This window comes from Canis lupus, chromosome X, assembly GCF_003254725.2.
Source record: "Canis lupus dingo isolate Sandy chromosome X, ASM325472v2, whole genome shotgun sequence".
NCBI classification, from domain to species: Eukaryota; Metazoa; Chordata; class Mammalia; order Carnivora; family Canidae; genus Canis; species Canis lupus.
The window spans coordinates 56,488,764-56,505,254 of record NC_064281.1 but is presented as its reverse complement, the minus strand read 5'-3'; the positions used below and the strand labels follow the sequence as shown (position 1 = coordinate 56,505,254).

The window sequence follows — 16,491 nt, the reverse complement described above, 5'->3', positions numbered from 1 at the left end:
AGAAGACCAGCTAGAAGGACAGGGGAAAAGCAAGTTATTGACCAAGCAGCACTGGAAAGTTCCAGGGGAATTCGAGGGATCTACAGTATCAGAGGATACTCCCCCTTGTTTTTTGTTTTCTGTTTGCTTCCTCCCCCCTTTTTTCTTTTTTTCTTCTTCTTTCTTTTTTTTCCTTTTCTTTTTTCTCTTCTCTCTTTTTCTCCTTTTTCCAGTACAACTTGTTTTTGGCCACTCTGCACTGAACAAAATGACTCACTCTGCACTAAGCAAAATGAAAATCTCACCTCAGAAGGAAGAATCAGAAAAAGTCCTCTCTCCCAGAGAGTTACAAAATTTGGATTACAATTCAATGTCAGAAAGCCAATTCAGAAGCACAGTTATAAAGCTACTGGTGGCTCTAGAAAAAAGCATAAAGGATTCAAGAGACTTCATGGCTGCAGAATTTAGATCTAATCAGGCAGAAATTAAAAATCAATTAAATGAGATGCAATCCAAACTAGAGGTCCTAACAACAAGGGTTAACGAGGTAGAAGAACAAGTGAGAAACATAGAAGACAAGTTGATGGCAAGGAGGGAAACTGAGGAAAAAAGAGAAAAACAATTAAAAGATCATGAGAATAGGTTAAGGGAAATAAATGACAGCCTCAGAGGAAAAATCTACGTTTAACTGGGGTTCCAGAGGGCGCCGAAAGGGACGGAGGTCCAGAATATGTATTTGAAAAAATCATAGCTGAGAACTTTCCTAACATGGGAAGGGAAACAGACATTCAGATCCAGGAAATAGAGAGATTCCCCCCCCAAAAAAAATCAATAAAAACCGCTCAACACCTCCACGTTTAATAGTGAAACTTGCAAATTCCAAAGATAAGGAGAAGATCCTTAAAGCAGCAAGAGACAAGAAATCTCTAACTTTTATGGGGAGAAATATTAGATTAAAGGCAGACCTCTCCACAGAGACCGGGCAGGCCAGAAAGGACTGGAAGGATATATTCAGGGTCCTAAATGAGAAGAACCTGCAGCCAAGAATACTTTTTCCAGCAAGGCTCCCATTCAGAATAGAAGGAGAGATAAAGAGCTTCCAAGATAGGCAGAAACTGAAAGAATATGTGACCACCAAGCCGGCTCTGCAAGAAATACTAAGGGGGATTCTCTAATGGAAAGAGGAAGTCCAAGGGAACAATCCACAAAAACAGGGACTGAATAGGTATCATGATGACACTAAATTCATATCTTTCAATAGTCATTCTGAACGTGAATGGGCTTAATGACCCCATCAAAAGGCACAGGGTTTCCGACTGGATAAAAAAGCAAGGCCCATCTATTTGCTGTCTATAAGAGACTCATTTTAGACATAAGGACACCTCCAGCCTGAAAATAAAAGGTTGTAGAACGATGTACCATTCAAATGGTCCTCGAAAGAAAGCAGGGGTAGCCATCCGTATATCAGATAAACTAAAGTTTATCCCGAAGACTGTAGTAAGAGATGAAGAGGGACACTATATCATACTTAAAGGATCTATCCAACAAGAGGACCTAACAATCATCAATATTTATGCCCCGAATGTGGGAGCTGCCAAGTATATCAGTCAATTAATAACCAAAGTTAAGACATACTTAGATAATAATACACTTATACTTGGTGACTTGAATGTAGCGCTTTCTACAATCGACAGGTCTTGTAAGCACAACATCTCCAAAGAAACAAGAGCTTTATATGATACACTGGACCAGATGGATTTCACAGATATCTACAGAACTTTACATCCAAACGCAACTGAATACACATTCTTCTCAAGTGCACATGGAACTTTCTCCAGAATAGACCACATACTGGGTCACAAATCAGGTCTGAACCGATACCAAAAGATTGGGATCATCCCCTGCATATTTTCAGACCAAAATGCTTTGAAACTAGAACTCAATCACAAGAAGGAGTTTGGAAGGATTTCAAACACGTGGAGGTTAAGGACCATCCTGCTAAAAGATAAAAGGGTCAACCAGGAAATTAGAGAAGAATTAAAAAGATTCATGGAAACTAATGAGAATGAGGATACAACCGTTCAAAATCTTTGGGATACAGCAAAAGCATTCCTGAGGGAGAAATACATCGCAATACAAGCATCCATCCAAAAACTGGAAAGAACTCAAATACAAAAGCTAACCTTGCACCTAAAGGAGCTGGCGAAAAACAGCAAATAGATCCTACACCCAGCAGAAGAAGAGTGTTAATAAAGATTCGAGCAGAACTCAACGAAATAGAGACCAGAAGAACTGTGGAACAGATTAACAAAACCAAGAGTTGGTTCTTTAAAAGAATTAATAAGATAGATAACCCATTAGCCAGCCTTATTAAAAAGAAGAGAGAAAAGACTCAAATTCATAAAATCATGAATGAGAAAGGAGAGATCGCCACCAACACCAAGGAAATACAAACGACTTTAAAAACATATTATGAGCAGATATACGCCAATAAATTAGGCAATCTAGAAGAAATGGACGCATTCCTGGAAAACCACAAACTACCAAAACTGGAACAGCAAGAAATAGAAAGCCTGAACAGGCCAATAACCAGGGAGGAAATTGAAGCACTCATCAAAAACCTCCCAAGACACAAAAGTCCAGGGACAGATGGCTTCCCAGGGGAATTCTATCAAACATTTAAAGAAGAAACCATACCTATTCTACTAAAGCTGTTCCGAAAGATAGAGATGGGATACTTCCAAACTTGTTCTATGAGGCCAGCATCACCTTAATTCCAAAACCAGACAAAGACCCCACCAAAAAGGAGAATTATACACCAATATCCCTGATGAACATGGATGCAAAAATTATCAACAAGATACTAGCCAATAGGATGCAACAATACATTAGGAAGATTATTCACCATGACCAAGTGGGATTTATCCCTGGGATGCAAGGCTGGTTCACTCATAAAGCAATCAACATGATTGATCATATCATCAAGAGAAAAAACAAGAACCATATGATCCTCTCAATAGATGCAGAAAAAGCATTGACAAAATAAGGCATCCATTCCTGATCAAAACTCTTCAGAGTGTAGGGATAGAGGGAACATTCCTCAGCATCTCAAAAGCCATCTACGAAAAGCCCACAGCCGATATCATTCTCAATGGGGAAACACTGGGAGCCTTTCCCCTAAGATCAGGAACAAGACAGGGATGTCCACTCTCACCACTGCTATTCAACATAGTACTAGAAGTCCTAGCCTCGGCAATCAACCAACAAAAAGAAATAAAAGGCATTCAAATTGGCAAAGAAGAAGTCAAACTCTCGCTCTTCGCAGATGACATGATACTGTACACAGAAAACCCAAAAGACTCCACCCCAAGATTGCTAGAACTCATAAAGCAATTTGGCAGTGTGGCAGGATACAAAATCAACGCCCAGAAGTCAGTGGCATTTCTATACACTAACAGTGAGACAGAAGAAAGAGAAATTGAGAGTCAATCCCATTTACAATTGCACTAAAAAGCATAAGATACCTAGGAATAAAGCTAACCAAAGAGGTAAAGGATCTATACCCTAAAAACTACAGAACACTTCTGAAAGAGATTGAGGAAGATGCAAAGAGATGGAAAAATATTTCATGCTCATGGCTTGGAAGAATTAATATTGTGAAAATGTCAATGCTACCCAGGGCAATTTACACATTTAATGCAATCCCTATCAAAATACCATGGACTTTCTTCAGAGAGTTGGAACAAATCATCTTAAGATTTGTGTGGAATCAGAAAAGACCTTGAATAGCCAGGGGAATATTAAAAAAGAAACCATAGCTGGGGGCATCACAATTCCGGATTTCAGGTTGTACTACAAAGCTGTGGTGGTCAAGATAGTGTGGTACTGGCACAAAAACAGACACATAGATCAATGGAACAGAATAGAGAATCCAGGAGTGGGCCCTCAACTCTATGGTCAACTAATATTCGACAAAGCAGGAAAGACTATCCTCTGGAAAAAAGACAGTCTCTTCAATAAGTGGTGCTGGGAAAATTGGACAGCCACATGCAGAAGAATGAAACTGGACCATTCTCTTACACCATACATAGAGATAAACTCAAAATGGAGGAAAGATCTAAATGTGAGACAAGTTTCCATCAAAATCCTAGAGGAGAACACAGGCAACACCCTTTTTGAACTTGGCCACAGTAACTTCTTGCAAGATACATCCATGAAGGCAAGAGAAGCAAAAGCAAATACGAATTGTTGGAACTCTATCAAGGTAAAAGGCTTCTGCACAGCAAAAGAAACAGTCCACAAAACTAAAAGACAACCTACAGAATGGGAGAAAATATTTGCAAATGACCTATCAGATAAAGGGCTAGTATCCAAGATCTATAAAAACTTATTAAACTCAAGAGCAAAGAAATAACCTAATCATGAAATGGGCAAAAGACATGAACAGAAATTTCACAGAGGAAGACATAGACATGGCCAAAAAAACACATGAGAAAATGCTCCGCATCACTGGCCATCGGGTAAATACAAATCAAAACCACAATGAGATACCACCTCACACCAGTGAGAATGGGGAAAATTAATAAGGCAGGAAACAACAAATGTTGGAGAGGATGTGGAGAAAGGGGAACCCTTTTGCACTGTTGGTGGGAATGTGAACTGGTGCAGCCACTCTGGAAAACTATGTGGAGGTTCCTCAAAAAGTTAAAAATAGATCTGCCCTACGACCCAGCAATTGCACTGCTGGGGATTCACCCCAAAAATACAGATGCAGTGAAATGCCGAAACACCTGCACCCCGATGTTTATAGCAGCAATGTCCACAATAGCCAACCTGTGGAAGGAGCCTCGGTGTCCATCGAAAGATGAATGGATAAAGAAGATGTGGTATATGTATAAAATGGAATATTACTCAGCCATTAGAAACAACAAATACCCACCATTTGCTTCGACGTGGATGGAACCGGAGGGTATTATGCTGAGTGAAATAAGTCAATCAGAGAAGGACAAACATTATATGGTCTCATTCATTTGGGGAATATAAAAAATTGTGAAAGGGAATAAAGGGGAAAGGAGAGAAAACGAGTGGGAAATATCAGAGAGGGAGACAGAACATGAGAGACTCCTAACTCTGGGAAACAAACTAAGGGTGGTAGAAAGGGAGGTGGGTGGGGGGTGGGGTGACTGGGTGGCGGGCACTGACGGGGGCACATGATGGGATGAGCACTGGGTGTTATTATATGTTGGCAAATTGAACTACAATAAAAAAAATACATTCTGACACCCTAAAAATTTAAATAAATAAATAAATAAAATAAAAAATAGAAAGGAAAGATAAGAAAATAAAAAAGGAAAAAAAGGAAAGGGCAGACTAGCAAGACAGACAACTTTTAGATGATTACCATTATAACCACCATGGAAAAAATCTGCAGCTCTGCCCATGTCAACAAGGCCAAGTGGAAAGCCTACTCTTACCCCCTGTAACAAAAAGGGCACTGCTTCACCTTCCCCTACTGCCAGGGTATTGTAAAAGAGGACCAAGTAAGGGTCTGGATCTTTCATCCTCTCTAAGTGGTAATGAAGTCCTCTTGGTCTGTCTGACTCTGAAACCCATGTTGCTTCCATCAGATCATGGTATTTAATGAGTAAGTTTAAAAGATAGCCAAAAAGCCCACCAGCACCAAAATCAAATTTTTATGCATCCAATTGTATCAAAAGTAGCCCAAACATATTTTTAGCCATTTAGGGTCTGCTTGCTTTGCATACTCCTTAAAACCTACCCCACATCTGCTAATAAGAGTTAAGCCCAGGGTCACGAATACCCCAAACCACTGCTGCCATTTAATGCTTTCTAACCTAGAGAATCCCCACAATGCTACTGAAGCAGATCACCTAAGCATGTAACTTTCACTTCCCCTCTCCCCTAGGAGTTTCCTTGCCCTCCACCCCCTGTGGATGGTAGAGCTTATGCCCTCGATAAGCCTCTGGACAGTCTCATGCTGTTAGGGACTTCCCTTCTCATACAACCCTAAGTGCCACCCAATAAATCTTGTTATGTGCTCCTGCCAAAAAAAATGACATGGGGTCTTATTATTTTGATACCTTTGTTTCTTTCATTTTTCCTTTAGGGTAAGACACTCTATTCAACAAATCTCTGTTGCGGGCTTATTATGTTCCAGGCACAACGCTAAATGAAATATAATGAAAAGATAGGGAAGGTAAAACAAGATAAGGAGTAAGGACAGAAGGACTATAGCTTGAATGAATACTGAAGATTCAGCCAGGTGGTTGATAGGGGCAAGCAAAGGGAGTCGTACCTGAAAAGCTCATACTTTCCCACCAGTTCAGATGATCCACGGTTGACTGCCAACTCTTCTGCTCCTAATGTGGGTTTTCTTCATCTAACCCTGTATTACTAACTTCACCATAACATCTGATTGAACCTGCAATCTCCCTAAAAATAGTATTCCATGTAATGTTAAACTACTTGAGTATAGAGTGTGTATGTGTATGATGTGTTGCATGGGTTTTAATACACTTGGAATTCTGCCCAATATCCCTCATGGATTTAAAAGTAGAAGTTGGGAGGTGGAGTTTCCAATCTCTGTTGATTAGCATTCTTTCTGCAAATTGTCTGTTTATAACCTTTGTTCTCTATTGAGTGATTTATATTTTTCTTACTAATATTAGATATTACTATTTTCTTTGTTATACTTGTTGCAGATGTTTTGTCTAATTTGCTAATTATTTATATACCTTTCTCTATGCAGAAGTTTAGTTTTCATATCATCAAATCTGTCAGTCTTTTCCTTTTTGGCTTTTGGGTTTCTTGTCATTCATCCCCTCCCAGAATTTGAAAAATATTTGAAATACCTTTAATAATTTTAAAGAAATTTTTATGTTAGGGTGTCTGAGTGGCTCAGTTAAGCATCTGCCTTCAGTTCAGGTCATGATCTCAGGGTCCTGGGAACAAGCCCTGCATTGGGCTCCTTGCTCAGCGGGGAGTCTGCTTCTCCCTCTCCCTCTGGCCCTTCCCCCCACTCATGCTCTCTCACTCTTGCTCTCTCTCTTTCTCAAATAAATAAATAAATAAATAAAATCTTTTAAAAAATAAATTTTTACATCTTTGATTCTACTTAGAATTTATATACGTCTAAAAAGCAAATCTAAACTCCAGTTCACTGTCTTTATCAGAAACCTACTACTTCCTGACCATGTTCATAGTATCATTCTTTTAGTCACCCAGACTTGAAATTGTGTCATAATCTTCAACTCCTCTTCATCCCCTGCCTCTCCCTGTAACATCACCACTACCATTGAGAATTAATGGCCAAATATACATTCTCAATGATCTGACTTTCAACCTCTATGTACTACCATCACTCCTCCCTCACAATGTGAATACTTTCACCAAAACAGCCCACTGTTGCTTATCATATCCAAAACACACCATATACATGGCTACTTTTGTACCTTAGCTCATGTTCTTCCCTCTGCCTGAACTATTCTCCTACACCACACCCCATCTCCCCTTGTTGGAATTCTAGCTGTCCATCAAGGCCTAGTTCATCTGTCATCTCCAGAAAGCTTTCTCTGATCTCTAGGAACAAAAAGGATCATCCCTGATTGTGAGATCTCAAAGTACGTCCTTTCATATTATTCATTTATCTATTTTTATTTTGACCATTTCAAACTTAAAGAAAAATTCTAAGAATAATACAAAAAAATTGTGCTGGATATCCTTCACCCAAATTCCTGAGGTTTAATCAATCTCTCTCTCATTCTCTTTGTCATAATAATCATCATCATCACACATACATGTTTTTCTGAGTCATCTGAGACTAAGTGGCAGACATGATCCCCTTCTACCCCTAAGTATTTGGGTGTGCATTGTGTATTTCCTAAAAACTAGGAATTCTCTTACACAAGCAAAGTACATTTGCCAAAATCAGAAACTTAGGGGCACCTGGGTGGCGCAGTTGGTTTAGTGTCCAGCTCTTGATTTCTGCTCAGGTCATGATCTCAGGTTCCTGAGATCGAGCCCTGCGTGGGGCTCCGTGCTCAGCATGGAGTCCTGAGATTCTCTCTGCTTCTCTCCCTCTGCCTCCACACCTACTTGTGCACTAAATAAATAAATAAATAAATAAATAAATAAATAAATAAAATATTTTAAAAGAAAGAAAGAAAAACAAAATTAATGTTAAAACAGTACTATTATCTAACCTACAGATCAGGTTCGCCGGTTGTCCCAGTAAGGTCTTTACAGCAGAAGAAAATCTAAATTGTGCATTTCATTCAGTTCTCCTGTGTCCCTTGTCCCCTTTGATCTAATACAGTTCTTGAGTCTTTATTTTTCATGTTATTTGACATTTGTGAAGCATGCAGATTAATTATTTTTTACAGAATGTCTCTAAATTTTGGGTTGTTTGATGTTTTCTCATAATAAAATTCAGATGATGCATTTTTGGCAGGAATACGACTGACATCATGCTGAGTTCTTTTCAGTGTGTCATATCAGGAGGGTACATAGTGTTGATGAGCTCCATTGCTGGTTTTATCACTTGGCTAAGATAGTATCTTCCACATTCCTTCACTACAGAGTTTTAATGTTGTACCTTGTAATTCAAAAGTATCTTGTGGAGATATGCTTTGAAACTGCAAATATCCTATTACTCTTCAAACTTTCATTCCCTGTTTTGTTTAATCCATTGTTGACTCTTCCTATGGTATTTTTAATTTCATGTTTTAAAAAACATATTTAATATATTTAATTAATGTATATTTCTTATTTTTAACATATTTAGTATGTTACATACATTACATAGAATATATATTTACTGTAATTTAATGTATTGAATAGATAATACATTATCATTGTTCAAACTTTTTGAAGTACAAAAGGATACAGTGAAAGGATAAAAAGTCTTTCTCCCACCTCTGGTCCCCCAGATACCTTGTTCCCTAACTCACAGACAGTCACTGTTACTGGTTTGTTGTGTATCCATCCAGGGGCATCTTATGCATATGTAGGTATAAATAAAGCATATATGTGTATAATTTCACACCTGTTTCACCAAATGGATGTATAGTATATACACTGTTCTGTACCTTGCTTTTTTCCACTAAAACCATTTATCTTGAAATTCATTACATATATACATATATATTCCATTTTTATGACTGCTTAACAAATATCCCCAAAACTCAGTGACTTAAAATAAAAGCAAAAAGTATTTAAACTATTTGTCACAGTTCTGGAGCTTGTCTAAGCTCAACTAAGCAGTTCTCACTTGGGATCTCATTCAGTTGTGGTCTCACAGTTTCTGGAGCTGAAGTCACCATGAGGTTGTCCACTCATATGTCTAGGGTTTCATACTGGTTGTTGGCTGGCATCTCAACTGGGGCTGTCACCTGGAACACCTACAGTTGACCTCCCTCATGTGTCTCTCTGCTTCCCGACAGCCTAAAGCCTAGGTTCAAAGAGTGGCCCATAAAAGGATCCAGTGGAAGATGCCCTAATGTTTACAACCTAGCCTCAGAAATCATACAGCACCACTTTCAACTTAGTCACAAGCATGCCTGGGTTGAAAGAGAGAGAATGCAAACCCACCCTCTTCATGGAAGGACCATAAACGTCACGCTGTAGGAAAAGCATGTTAGAAGTCATTTTATTTTTTTAATCTTTTATTTATTTACTCATGAGAGACACACAGAGAGAGGCAGAGACATAGGTAGAGGGAGAAGCAGGTTCCCTGCAGGGACCCTGATGCAGGACTAGATCCCCGGACCCCAGGACCAAGACCTGAGTCTAAGGCAGGTGCTCAACCACTGAGCCACACAGGTGCCCCTTGAAGTCATTTTAAAACATACAGTCTGCCACAATCTAGATCTATATCGTATTTCTGTAATAGTTGCATAGCATTTCATTGTTTGAACATACCATGATTTGTTTATGCAGTCTCCTATTGATGGACACTTGAGTTATTACCCATCATTCACTATCACAAACAATGCTATAGCAAATAACCTCAGAGCATATATCATTTCTCATGCATGGATTCTATCCTACAGATATGCCAGAAGTAGAATTCCTAGATCAAAGAATATAGAGATTTTTAATATCAGTGTATATTTCCAAATAGCTCTCCAGAGAGATTGTCCCAATTTTCATTTCCATCAGCAAGATATTGAGAGTATTTATTTTCCCAAAACCTTATCAATGCAGTGTTATCAAATTTGGGGATTTTGGACAACATAATAGATTTCACAAAGTGTTATCTTAGTCTAGTGTTAATTTTAATTTTTCTTATTGTGCATGAGATAAATCTTTCCTATATTTAAAATCCATCAGTATTTGTTTGACCATATTTCCTTTGTGTCTTTTTTTTCTTATCTATTTGTTCCAGTTCTTTCTTTCAGAGAGACAGAGAAAGCATATGTGGGGGGAAGAGCAAGGGAGAGGAAGAGAGGAGACTCCCACTGAGCATGGAGCCCAATGCAGGGCTCAATCTCATGACCCTGAGCTGAAATCAAGAGTTGGACACTTAACCAACTGAGCCACCCAGGCACCCGTGTTGAAGTTCTTTATATATTAGGGAAATTGGCCTATGAATTGTAAATGCTTTTGTTTGTAATTTGTCCTGTGACTTTGCTTAGTGTTTTTTTTGCAATATGAATTTTGTTGTTTTATGTATATAAATGCATCACTATTTCTTTTATGGCTTCTGGTGTATAGGTTATAGTCAAAAAGTCCTCTTTTTTAAAGATGTATTTATTTATTCATGACAGACACAGAGAGAGACAGACAGAGACATAGGCAGAGGGAGAAGCAGGCTCCTGGCAAGGAGCCCAATGTGGGATTCGATCCGGGACCTCAGGATCGCGCCCTGAGCTGAAGGCAGACCCTCAACCACTGAGCCACCCAGGAGTCCCAGTTAAAAAGTCCTCTTGCCCTCAAAGTTATTAAGTAGTTCTCCCATATTTTTCTAGTACCTTCACATTTAAATCTTTGATATATTTGGAACTCTGATGCTCAGTGTAAGGCATGAATCCACCTTCTTTTTCAGATGGCTGCTTGATTGTCTTAACATTGTTTAATGAATAATCTACCTTCATCATATATTAAATTCCCAATTTCATGGCACTTTATTTATATTTTATGATACTTCACAGTTGACGTGTGTTATGGTAATCTTTACAACAATAATGTATATGCATCTTTTGCAAATAAGCACACATTCTTTTTATCTCTTTATTAGTTCCCTAAGTGTAGCATACTTTCTGAGCTTTCAATACTTAAATTAAATATTTGACCTTGTTTTCAGCAACAATGAAGAGGGTGAAGAGGGTAAAAATGTGTTTTGTCAAAGCAAAGCTGAAACTAAGACTTGTTCTTATCTAGGTATTTGGGTTTCAGGGCCAACTACTAATCATAGGTTTACAAGGATTCTTAGTAAACAACATTTATTTCCTAATGAGATAGACCTATCAAAAACAGGCATATCCATTATAACACTGAAACAAATTATTGTTGCCAGCAGTTTTCCTTATAATTAATGTAGATCTCTCTTTAACATTCCAGAGGACCTGACTGGGACACTGAATTATATGATGAAGAAAGTGCAACAGTCCAAGAGCTGCTTACTGAACTGTATGGCAAAGTTGGAGAAATTCGTCACTGGGGCCTGATCCGATACATCTCTGGAATCTTAAGGAAGAAGGTGGAAGCACTTGATGAGGTACTATGAATTCTTCTTGAATTTATACCAAATCTAAATGGAGATGCTTTTTAAAAATTGGTTTCTGTAATTGATTTTTAAGGCAACCACAGCATCTAATCATTTGAGATGTCTTTCTCACACAAAGTCGCTGATACTCAATTAGCTTTTTATTTTTGAATGCCAAATATACAATACTGAAGTTTATAAATGATAAGAATTCCATAGCTTAAGAATGAATTTACAGTAGGTTTGAAGTTCCTACCTCTTAGGAGATAAAAATACCTCATTGTTTCTTCCTAAAAATCTCTTTCATCTGGTCTACATGGTATTTCCTGGAAAGAGGGTTTGATATGTCAATAAATTAAGCAGGAGCAAAGGTCTGTAGGCCGAGAAAAGTAATTGTCATGGGAAGTGGAGGTGTTATGGGAAGGATAATGCTATTATGCTATCCTTCTTAGGCCTGCACAGCCCTTCTCTCCCATCAGAAACATTTGACAGTGGGACTCCCTCCAGAACCTCGAGAGAAGACCATCTCTGCGTGAGTACAGCTTTAGGTTGGGTTTGATCGAGCTGCTCTAAACCTTTAAAGAGCTGTGTGGACTGATCATAATTCTCTTGCTCTAATCTGACAGTGGATGATAATGTCCTACATGTGTGGGCTTCTGTCAGAGACACTTGGCATGAGAATGTTGATAATGACAGGGCACAAGTAAATGGAAGAGTAAATTCACAGAAAGTAGTACACAAATATAGTTTGCTTTTTAGGGTTTTGTTGTTGTTGATGTTGGTAGTGGTGGTTTTGGGTTTTGTGTTTATTTTTTACTTACTGGCTTTTCCAACCTCCCACCCAAAAGCAGTCCAAAACAGGGTAGGCAACTAGAATTAGCACCCACAAAACATCCACTATACTCTAGGCTCTCTTCCAGGCCTCTCTTTGGCTTGTAGATGGCTGTCTTTTCACTATGTCTCTTCACATTTCTTCCCTCTATATGCGTCTTTGTGTCCAAATTTCCCAAATTTTTATATAATAACACTAGGCATATTGGATTAGGGCCACTCAATGACCTTACTTTAATTTAATTACCTCTGTAAAAAAAAACCTCATCTCCAAATAAGGTCATACTCTAAGGTACTCTGGGCTAGGATTTCAACATGTGAACTTTGACAGGACACAATTCAACCCATAATACCTTACTCTAGGCAAACAGAACCTTTTTATCACAAATCAGATCAATTTTGTGACTACCATGGCAATCCAAAAGAACATGGCATGGTCCAAGCTCCATTCCCCCAGGGCGCTTAGTATGAGCAGGAAAGCCAGAAGTGTGGGAAGACATATGCGTGTGTGTGTGTGTGTGTGTGTGTAAATTGATGAAACATAATCAATATAACTAAGGTGGGATCATAAAGTAATAAAATGGTTTCCAAAAGGCACAGCTTAAATTTAGTCTATTACTTTCTAGCCATAATAGTTACTTGTCATATGTTAAGAATTAACCATGAAAGACTGATCTGGAATGACCTCATGGGGTGAGTTTTAAATAAAATTTTGAAGTAGAAGGGCAATCCAGGTTTAGAGAGGAGAGAGTAGAGCTCTCCTGAGTTGATAACAGGCCAAAGTGGAATGGGGAGGCAATGAACTTTAAAGACTGAAAGAACCAAATGTAGTGATGATGAGATATTGAAGCAGTGACTTGAACTTGGAAGATTTTTTAATTTTCTTCGTGTATTTAAGCTAAATAGTCACAGAATTTTGTCTTTCTTCACTGTCTTCTCCCTCAGACCTCTGCCCTATGAAGTGCTCACTCGGCTGATAGATGAGGCTAGTGAAGGGGACATGAGCATCTCAATCCTTACACAGGTGAGCAGAATTATGACACCTGATATGGTGATCAATATTTTTGTTTTCAATTGATCTGGCAATTTCCAAAGACTACAAAGTGGGCTTTGTGAAACTTGGACCATAATTTTTTCTATACTCATTCCATGCACAGGAAATAATGGTATATCTAGCCATGTATATGCGAACTCAGCCTGGCCTCTTCGCTGAAATGTTTCGACTTCGAATTGGTCTAATCATACAAGTTATGGCAACAGAACTGGCCCATTCCCTTCGATGCTCAGGTACTTAATGACTATTTTCGGCAGAATTCACTTTTAATGTAGGTCTATTGAATTTTGGATCAGGAGGTAAAGAAAGTGAAAACATTTTATCAGTAGCTCAGAAGCTGCATATAGCAATCTTGTTCCCATGCTAGTCAACCTGTATACAAATCATGAGACTGATATGACAAATTTATGTATTAGCTCTGCACTTCAATATTTCACCTCTTGGGGGCTCTGCACTCCACATTACGTTCCTTCTAACTCCTAGAGTGAGCCTAAGTGTGCATCAAATTTGAGTGTGACAGACAGTTTGATTCTGACTCAGTCAGTGCAGCTTCTCGACCCCAGATTAAGTCACTGAAGCAGTGACCATACTGTCATTATTCTGTCTAGTAAACAACAGGACTGAATAAAGGAATGCCATATTTCTATTAATATTTATCTGACAGAACTCTCTTTGAAATTAACTATAGTAAAAAAAAAGAAATTAACTATAGTTATATTTGGCAAGTTAACAGGTTTAGTTAGAAGAAAAGCAGGGGCCTGTGGAAGCTGTGGCACAAAATTGTATAAAGTGTAAGGGAGGGAAAGGGACCCCCCCTCCCCGGCATGACAGGATTATTTTTTCCATTGGTATTTATTTGATTTCAATAAGAATGGTACAAAAATGAAATCGGATTTGCAAAACTCAATTTTAGCCATTATTTCTGTTACATTTCCCTGAAAGGCTTTTTAAAAAAGATTTTATTTACTCATGAATGACACACACAGAGAGAGGCAGAGACAAAGGCAGAGGGAGAAGCAAGCTATGCGATGTGAGACTCAAACTCAGGCTCCCAGGACCCTGGGATCAGGACCTGAGCCAAAGGCAGATGCTCAACCACTGAGCCACCCAGGTGCCCCTCCCTGAAAGGCTTTTAATTGAGCTACTAACAAATAGCTAAATTTATTGGCTTGAGTCTAACCTAAATTACATAAGATAATCTATATTAAAATAACCCTTTAAAAGAGCTAATGAAAAATAAATAAATAAAAAATAAAAGAGCTAATGATGATTTTCTACCTACCATATGTCAGACTGTGCTTTTTGCTTTATGTTTACATACATAATCTTTATGACCACCCTCTGGAGAAGGTATATACATGTATATATATACATATGTACACACACACACACATATATATGTGTATATATATATATATATATTCTCTAGCTATGATATGCAGGGGTGTTTTATTAGGGTCTAATTATTTAATAATAAACCTCAACAAGGGAAAAAATCCAAACATTCTTCACTTTTCTTTAATTGCCTATTACTGATTTTTTTCCCTGTGGATTCATCAAAACTATGGCTCTTTACTTCTTATGCAATAAAGTCAAGATCCCTGGGTCTGATATTCAAGACCCTCGACAGTCTGACCCCTACCTTTTACTACTTTCACAGTATTTTATCCATCACCATCCCTGGAGATTAATGTCTCCTCTTATTTCCAAAACGTTCGTTGTCTGTACTTCTCATTTGGCACTTAGTATAGCCATGTTTTATTGTTGTTTATCTTGTTTGCATGTGTAATCTCTCCCAAATAGTCGTTCAGCTTCTCAAGGTCAAAACCCATGTCATAACTGTTGGTTACTAGCATTGCGTAAAGTCATGACCTACATGTAGTAAGCTCTTATTAACTGTGATTTTTTTTCTTTTTCAAGTTTTTTTTTTTTGAAAGAAATAGGGTTTTTATTTTATTTATTTATTCATGACGGGGGGGGGCAGAGACACAGGCAGAGGGAGAAGCAGGCTTCACGCAGGGAGTCCGATGTGGGACTCGATCCGGGGTCTCCAGGATCACGCCCTGAGCTAAAAGCAGCGCTAAACTGCTGAGCCACCCGGGCTGCCCCTTTTTAAAGTTTTTATTTAAGTTCCAGTTAGTCAACATACAGAGTAATATTAGTTTCAGGCCAAGAATTTAGTGATTCATCACTTACATACAACACCCTGTGCTCATCACTATAAGTGCCTTACATAGTACCCATCACCCATTTAACCCATCCCCTGCCCACCTCCTATCTAGTAACCCTCAGTCTGTTCTTTATAGTTAAGAGTCTGTTTTCTCTTTCTTTCTCCTGTGTTCATCTGTGTTGTTTCTTAAATTTCACATATGAGTGAAATCATATATTTGTCTTTCTCTGACTGACTTATTTTGCTTAGAATAATACTCTCTAGCTCCATCCACATCGTTATAAATAGTAAGATTTGATTCTTTTTGATGGCTGAGTAATATTCCACTATATATGTATGTACATACACACACACACACACAAAGATATATACCACTTCTTTATTCATTCATCAGTCAATGGATATTTTGGCTCTTTCCATAATTTGGGTATTGTTGATAATGCTGCTATAAACATCAAGGTGCATGTATCCCTTCCAATCAGTATTTTCATATCCTTTGGGTAAATACCTAGGTAGTGCAATTGGTAGATCGTAGAGTAGTTCTATTTTTAACTTTTTGAGGGACTTCCATATTATTTTCCAGAGTGGCTATACCAGTTTGCATTCCCACTGGCAATGTAAGAGGGTTCCCCTTTCTCCACATCCTCACTAACACCTGTTGTTTCCAGCGTTAATTTTAGCTACTCTGTCAAGTGTGAGGTAGTATCTCATTGTAGTTTTAATTTGTATTTC

The 16,491-nt window shown here is 38.3% G+C and overlaps 1 protein-coding gene across 12 annotated transcripts in view; it reads left to right on the top strand.

Moving 5' to 3' along the window:
• The window catches only part of PHKA1 (phosphorylase kinase regulatory subunit alpha 1), a 179,730-nt gene that overhangs the window by 145,485 nt on the left and 17,754 nt on the right, over nt 1–16,491 (top strand). For all 12 annotated transcript variants that reach the window (XR_003143883.3, XR_003143885.3, XR_003143884.3 and 9 more), the window contains 4 exons: nt 11,560–11,716; nt 12,157–12,236; nt 13,481–13,559; nt 13,693–13,822. Coding sequence is in view for 9 of the 12 variants with exons in the window: in XM_025466198.3 (XP_025321983.1) it covers nt 11,560–11,716; nt 12,157–12,236; nt 13,481–13,559; nt 13,693–13,822 (446 nt within the window). In the remaining 3 variants the exon portion in view is untranslated. The remainder of the gene's footprint in view (nt 1–11,559; nt 11,717–12,156; nt 12,237–13,480; nt 13,560–13,692; nt 13,823–16,491) is intronic.